This window comes from Echinops telfairi, unplaced genomic scaffold (assembly GCF_000313985.2).
Source record: "Echinops telfairi isolate 266 unplaced genomic scaffold, ASM31398v2 ScPeMD7_9;HRSCAF=40, whole genome shotgun sequence".
Classification (NCBI taxonomy): domain Eukaryota; kingdom Metazoa; phylum Chordata; class Mammalia; order Afrosoricida; family Tenrecidae; genus Echinops; species Echinops telfairi.
In genome coordinates, this window is record NW_022103906.1 from 78,156,562 (window position 1) to 78,163,806 (window position 7,245).

Below are 7,245 nucleotides of genomic sequence, written 5' to 3' on the forward strand. Positions count from 1 at the left end.
GCAATGAGGTAGGATTCCAACTTTATTCTTTCTTATGGGCCTAAAGCGGGACCCACACTTTCTGCCATTTACAAAACCGGCGGCATTCACATGCCCCCTTCATATGGCACGGTCGTTATAACCTTGTTAGGCACACTCCAGCCTGCAAATGTCTAAAACAATCAATTTATTCCATTAAAAACCATCTGGTAAGAAAAACCATCTGGTAAGAATCCACCTAGAATTTGGAGAGGTACTATGAAACATCTGACAGCTACTATTTGGGGCCATTTTATAAGATGGTTACACAGAGTTTTTGAGTAATTTAGTAATTTTCATAGATAAGGTTCAAAAGAGACCTGCCAAAACGTCTATGAAAAAAATAAGCAAAATAACACTATGCTCTAAAAGTACAAATACCTCAATAATGACTACAAGAATAATGGCACATTATACCCTGAAATTCAATTGGGATATTTATTCTTCCCAAGCAAACACACAAGTACGGGCTCATTAAGGCTTGGACTTACCTCATCTATGTTTCTAAGCCATTTGCTGATGTTTTCAAAACTTTTACCATTGGTGATGTCATATACTAGCATAATACCCATTGCTCCCCTGTAGTAGGAGGTTGTGATGGTGTGGAATCGCTCTTGGCCTGCTGTATCCCTGAAACAAACAGCCAAGATTTTATATTAAGTATTTTGTTATTACTGTATTCTAGATTTTTAAAAAAAGGATAGTTTGGCAACATAGGCACAAATTAAAATCCACAACACACAACAATGCATTTTAGATGCCACTTTTAAGCTTTTAAGTTATCAAGACACCACTCACCAAACAAGTAGCAGAACATGTATTTTATGAGTTATATGTCAACTGATCAAGTTGTCCCACGAGACGGTGGTGGTAAAGCCCAGGAAAACTACTCTGTGAGGTATGTGGTTATACACACTAAGTATTGGTAACTGTGCCTCTTTTATGTGAAACACATATGCATGTGCTGCTGTTGTTAGGCGCCGGCGAGTGGGTATGTGCTGCTGTTGTTAGGCGCCGGCGAGTGGGTCCTGACTCATGGTGACTCAAGACCACAGTTTCCAACAACTATTTCTCCCTCGTTGCTTCCGACTTTTGCATTCTAATTACCAATAATTATAAATGCTCTTGACTGCGTGGTTATCAACTGAAGACCTTGGTAGAATTCTTCAATTTCTGTACCACTAGTAGATTTAGAGGTTGGTGCATAAATCTGAATAATAGTTGCATTGACAAGAATTCCTTGAGTGTGGATAGATAATATTGCAGACAGCATTATATTTCAAGATGGATCTTAATTTTATTTTATTTTTTATTAAGAACACAACACCATTCCTCTTAAATCTCTCATTCCAGGTGTGGTAAGCCATGTTTTACTGATTCAAAATGGCCAGCCTAGTAGTTTCAGCTCACCAATGCCTAGTCTCTAGACTCTAGGCCCTAGAGTATCTATATTTATGCAATTCCATTCTCTTTTCTACAACTTCTAATCTTCCTAGATTCATACTTCTATATATTCCAAGTTCCATTTATTAACTGATGTCGGCAGCTGTTTCTCCTCATTTTGAGTCATGCCCCATCCCTCCCAGACGGTAACTCTTTATGAGAGTAGAAAGCCTCAACTTTCAACAACAGGTACTGAGACAGTGAACTATTTTATATGGCTCTTAATGTAGTCTTTGTGTAACTCCCACGGAATGACTTTTTCCTGATGGGTAGGGGTACATACTAATAAGATTATAGGATTCAGTTGTAAGGAGGCTGTTAACAGCTAAACTAATTGTGATTGTAAAAATTTGTAATTCTAACATGGTGATTGGTTAATTTTGCTATCCTACTGGGTATCGAAATAAGCCATCTGTAGGAGCAGGAAAGGGGGTGTCTCAATACCATTACGAAAGAGACAGGAGAAGCATGTGTTCTTTGGACTTGATGATTCCTATAAATTGAATGAGAGAGACAGCAGAAGAGTAGCAGCAGGACTAAGAGCCACAGCAGTGGGCTTCCCAGCCAGCAGGCGTGAGTAAAGCTGAGTGCCCTCACCCAAGAGGACTGCTTGCAGAGTAGAGTGCCTCCAGGTACTGAACTGGAAAGGCTACATTTGCTAGTCCATAGAGCTAGAACTGAGTGAGTGCCTTTGGGCTGAGGCTTTTGGTAGAGTGGAAGATCTTTTGAGCATTTAAAAAAAAGTTTATTTTTGGGGACCCAATTACAAGAATCTAAGTATAGACTAAGTATAGAATCTAAGTATATCCCTGGGGAATGGACAGCAGAGAAGAGGGCGGAGGGAGACGTCGGACAGTGTAACTTATGACAAGACTATAATAATTTATGAATTATGAGGGGTTCAGGAGGGAGGGGGAAAATGAGCAAACGATATTGAGGGCTAAAGTAGAGGGCAAATGTTTTGAGATTGATGAGGGCAACAGGTGTACATATGTGCTTGACTCAATGGATGTATGTATGGACTGTGATAAGAATTGTATGAGCCCTCAATAAAATAATTTTTAAAAAAATGTACAAATGCGCTTTATACAATTGACGTATGTATGGATTGTGATTAGTTGTATGAGGCCCCAATAAAATGACTTAAAAATTTATTTTTGTTATTGATGCTGTTTTGGTGTATTTTTGTTTATTTGCTCGTTTTTTGGGTGGTGGTGGAGGGGTGGGTTTAAACAATACAACTTTATTATTTTGTAATTATAAAGGTTTCAGAAGCCCAACGTGATTCTCTTCGGGCTAAAATCAAGTTGTTAGCAAGGCTGTTTATTTCTAGAGTGTTTTTGTTTTTGAAATCATTTTATTGGGGGCTCTTACAGCTCTTATAACATTCCATATATCAATTGTATGAAGCACATTTGTATATATGTTGCCATCATCATTTTCTAAACATTTACTTTCTATTTGAGCCCTTGGTATCAGTCCCCTCCCCCAGATAAATTATAAATTATTTTTGTTTTCATATTTTACACTAGCGGCCGTCACCCACGTTTCTGCTGTTCGTTGGGGGAGGGGGGGGTTATTCGTCCATCATTGCAATCAGTTTCCTTTTCCTCCCCCCTACCCTCCTGGTATCCATAACTCCCATTTCTGCTCTTGAGGGGTTTACCTGACCTGGATTCCGTGTGTCATGAGCTCTTATCTGTACCAGTGTATATGCTCTGGTCTAGCCAGAACTGAGGTCATGATAGTGGAGGATGAGGAAGCCTCAAAGAACCAGAGGAATATTGTATTTCATCAGTGCTATACTGCACCCTGTTTGACTCATGCCTTCCTTGTGACCCTTTTGTGAGGGGATGTCCTATGGTCTATAGATGGGTTTTGGGTCTTGGCTGACCCCCCTCATTCTCAACCACATGGTTTTTTGTTTTGTTTTGGGTCTTCTGGTGCCTGTTACCTGATTCCGCCACACCTCAGCTTTTCGGAGTTTTAAGGAGAATCTGTTTCCTTGACTGTTCCAGATTCTCAAGGTCACACAAATTATTTGGCTCATGGACCTCGGCCCTCCATCTTTAGGCCAGTGTCTAACCAAACTGAGCATTTCTTAGGCTGTTATTTCTCTGGTTCTTGCTCCTTTGAGCATTTATATCAGCAATGCTAAATGAGCTTTGTAACATTTGCCAAAGCAGGGCATAGGGCAAGGGGGCATGTGGCTGGGAAGATGCTGGCTGACCAAAAACTAGGTCTTAAACATTTCTGATCTTTAGTTAAAAACTGTTAACTTCCCTAATAAACCTCATAATCACAAGTATTGTCTGTGAGAGTTCGGTGTGGCCACTTTAATAAATTACTGAATCCGCGTGAGAAAAGGAGAGTGCTGTAGGAGGGACAGTTGGTGTCAGAGTTGGTAAAAAAGGCTGGAGTGTGGGGGCATGGCCGATCACTGCCTCATAGGAATTGGCATTGGGCTGATATGGAGCTTAATTCTCCTTCCTGGTGAAGTCAAGTGTTTCCCCACCTGCACCCTGCCCCCAATTTTTACAACCACTCAAGAGGCATGCTACCAAGGTAGTTATGCGTGGGTTGCTAACGGAACAATCAGCACTTGGAAACCACCGGCAGCACTGAGGGAGAAAGCTGAAGCCTTGAAAACCCACGGGGGCCAGTTCTACTCAGGCTTATAGGGCACTATGAGTTGGAATCAACTTGATAGCAGTGAGCTTATTTTGGGGTGGGAGAAGAGTGCTATCAACTCTTCTAGGCTTTATTCTAAACACTAAAAGACTATGCGCTAACGTACTGATTGAAATTTATACACTTAACTTACATTCTTAAGATCACAATTCTTATTTCCATGACCTTATTTAATATAATATCAACTTACTAAGACTTATTACAAGAAACAGCATTATGGAATCTTATTCTGTATACTGTAATTTCCCCCCTTAATTTTGTAAAATAACAATGTAATTTACTGGGAAACCCTCTTCCTGGTTTTGACTGCCAAGAAGTTTAAGATTAATTTTACAAATTGATAACAGTAACTAAGTTGTCCTTTAAAAACTGTCATCATGTCAATTCAGACTCAGCGACCCCATATGATCAGAGAACTCCCTAGAATTTCTGAGGCTGTAAATCTTTGTAGGAGCAGGTCAGTGTATTTTTCTCTGAGTGGCTAGTGGGTTCAAACCAATGACCATGTGGTTAGCATCCCAATGTTTAACCACTGAGTCACCAGGACTTCTTGCTTAGTAATAGCAGTACATTACAGCTTCTCTCTTTCTCTTTTATTAAGCTTGTGGATTCCATTATGTCTTCAATCAGGTGTAATAAGAACGCTCATGGGAGGTGGGTAATCAAAGACGCATCAAGGAGTAGAAATAGCCTTTTCTGAAAGGGTAAAAAGTGTAAATTAATGAATAACTCCACCCGTAGAGGGTGTTACAAAGTTACAAAGTTACTTAAAATCCAGACTGGAAATGTACTTATCCGAGACAAAGAGTTTGGAGGGCCTGGGTAGCCAGTGGTGCCTAACTCCTACAGTGTAGGAGGGATAGAAAACCTTCACTTCCATTTTTGTCATGACTAATAGCCACTTAGAGAAGCACTCACTATGTATACCACCCCAACACTTTCTAGCTATTACATACTTCCTCCTTCCCTACTACTTCACATTACACAATTAGCAAATTATATACACATTTCAAACTCAAATCTATGACTAAATTCCCACAAGGAAAGAAAACACGCTGCAAAAGGGCCTACTCTGCAAAACCTACAACAGCAGCATCTACAGAGAGGAGGGGTTTTATGGTGCTGACTGGCCATAAATTATCAAAATAAAAGACTTAGAAACATTAACAAAAAGAGAGAAAGAAACATTAACGGTCCCTCTAAAATGAAAGGTAAAAACTATTTGTGTTTAAAGTTTTGATCCCTGGTATACTTGCAGAATTTCTGTCTCTTCCATTCTTGCAGAGGCTCTTACCCAATGGTCCTTTTGACATGAGCCTCACTGAAAATGCTACGCTTTTCATACTGTCTTCATGTGTACATTTCCAACATGACTGTGACTGTACCACACAATGACCTGCCTCTCTGATTCCTTAACCCCACATTATCCTCTCCTGTCTATATTCTCATTTTCCTGGGTCCTGCCCATTGCTAAGGCAACCAACAATTTATTTCAAATCTGGGAACAAGGGCCATGCTTCACTACCTTAAGTCCTAAGTTACCAAATTTATTTAGCCGATCCCACTCCCTTTGCAGAAAAAAATTACTCAGTGCCCTCTTGGCAGTTAAAAACTTTTGTACAGCACACAATCCAGGACAAAGTCTAGGTTTGTGGCTTTGCAGCCCCTCCAGATCCTTCTAGCACCCTCTAGGGAGCGAGATCACTCACTTTGGGCAACACTGCTCTAGGCTGATCAGCGACCTCTTGCTTAGGGCTAAAAGTAGCCACAGCTGCTTGTTCATCTGTCAAATTATTTTTAGGTCTGCGTACACAAAGCAGCAGGTTGAACCCAATAAGTAAGCCAAACCCACTGCCATCAAGCCAATTCCAACTCATAGTGACTCTATAGAACAGGGCAGAACTGCCCCTGTGGGTTTCCAAGGCTGTAAATATTTACAAGAGCAGAAAGCCTCGTCTTTCTCCTTTGGGAGTAGCTGGTACATTCAAACTGCTGACCAACAGTTGTCAGCAGTCCAACAGTAACCCCACACCACCACCAGTGCTCCTTTCCAGTAAGCAAATATCCAAAGAGCAACTAAACCCTGTATATATTCACAATGACTGTTTATGACACCAAAATATAGCCTTTTAAGCCTGTTTTCAAAATCACTGCATTTTCCCCTGCTATTAAAAAACTTTGCCCAGCCTATGCAGTATGATCAAGTATCTGAAATTATTCACCAATGGCAGTGTTTTCCTTACATAAATAATAGTTATACAGCTGAAAAAAATGTTAGAAAATTCTATTTTTGCTCACTGACATATTACAAAAGGAGTGATATGTTCCTAGGAACTAAAATAGCCTATCTTCTGAATTGTTAGTCCTACTAGCAGGGCAGGGAAGCTGAGCTCTCTGGCTGTTAGGATGGCGGTTATTTTTAGTCTGAGCCCTGGCAGCCCTGGAACAGGCTGGAGGCAATGCCAAGTCAACCTCAAGGCTGAGACCCCAAGTTTCCCAAGTTTATAGTTTTTGGTAATGCAATATACTTATTCTCTATAAATTAAGGTGTGAAATTTCACTTGTTGATTTTTATTTTCACAAGACCTACATTTCCTCGTAGATAAAGAATGTTGACTTTGCAGTTAACCGCCCAATGCATAAGCACTGTGCTGCCAGGGTTCCTGTGAAAAACACTAGTAAGAACCAGGGTGGAGTGATGGAGGAGGGGATCATCAGCGAGGCTCAGTTACAGTGGTGAAGTTTAGAAGAGATGTAAGAAAAGCTGTAATACCTTCCCGACACGATTGCTGAAGAAAAATGTGAGCATAAGCAAATATGGCAAAGAAAGCTGATGGTGCCCGGCTATCAAAAGATATAGCATCAGGGGTCTGGTCTTAAAGGCTTGAAGATAAACAAGCGACCATCTAGCTGAGATGCATCAAAGTCCACATGGAAGAAGCACACCAGCCTGTCTGACCACGAGATGTAGAAGGAACCAGCTATCAGGCATCAAAGAACTAAAAATCCTATCAGTGGGAGCCCACCTTACTGACACGATCACTGAAGACAAACGTGTGCATAAGCAAATGTGGTGAAGAAAGCTGATGGTGC

At 40.6% G+C, this 7,245-nt stretch overlaps 1 protein-coding gene across 1 annotated transcript in view; it reads right to left on the reverse strand.

Annotated features, from left to right (window-relative positions):
- RAB10 (RAB10, member RAS oncogene family) overlaps window positions 1–7,245 on the reverse strand; it is a 77,593-nt gene that overhangs the window by 13,960 nt on the left and 56,388 nt on the right. The window contains exon 3 of the mRNA XM_004696072.2: window positions 510–648. Within this exon, the coding sequence (XP_004696129.1) occupies window positions 510–648 (139 nt within the window). The remainder of the gene's footprint in view (window positions 1–509; window positions 649–7,245) is intronic.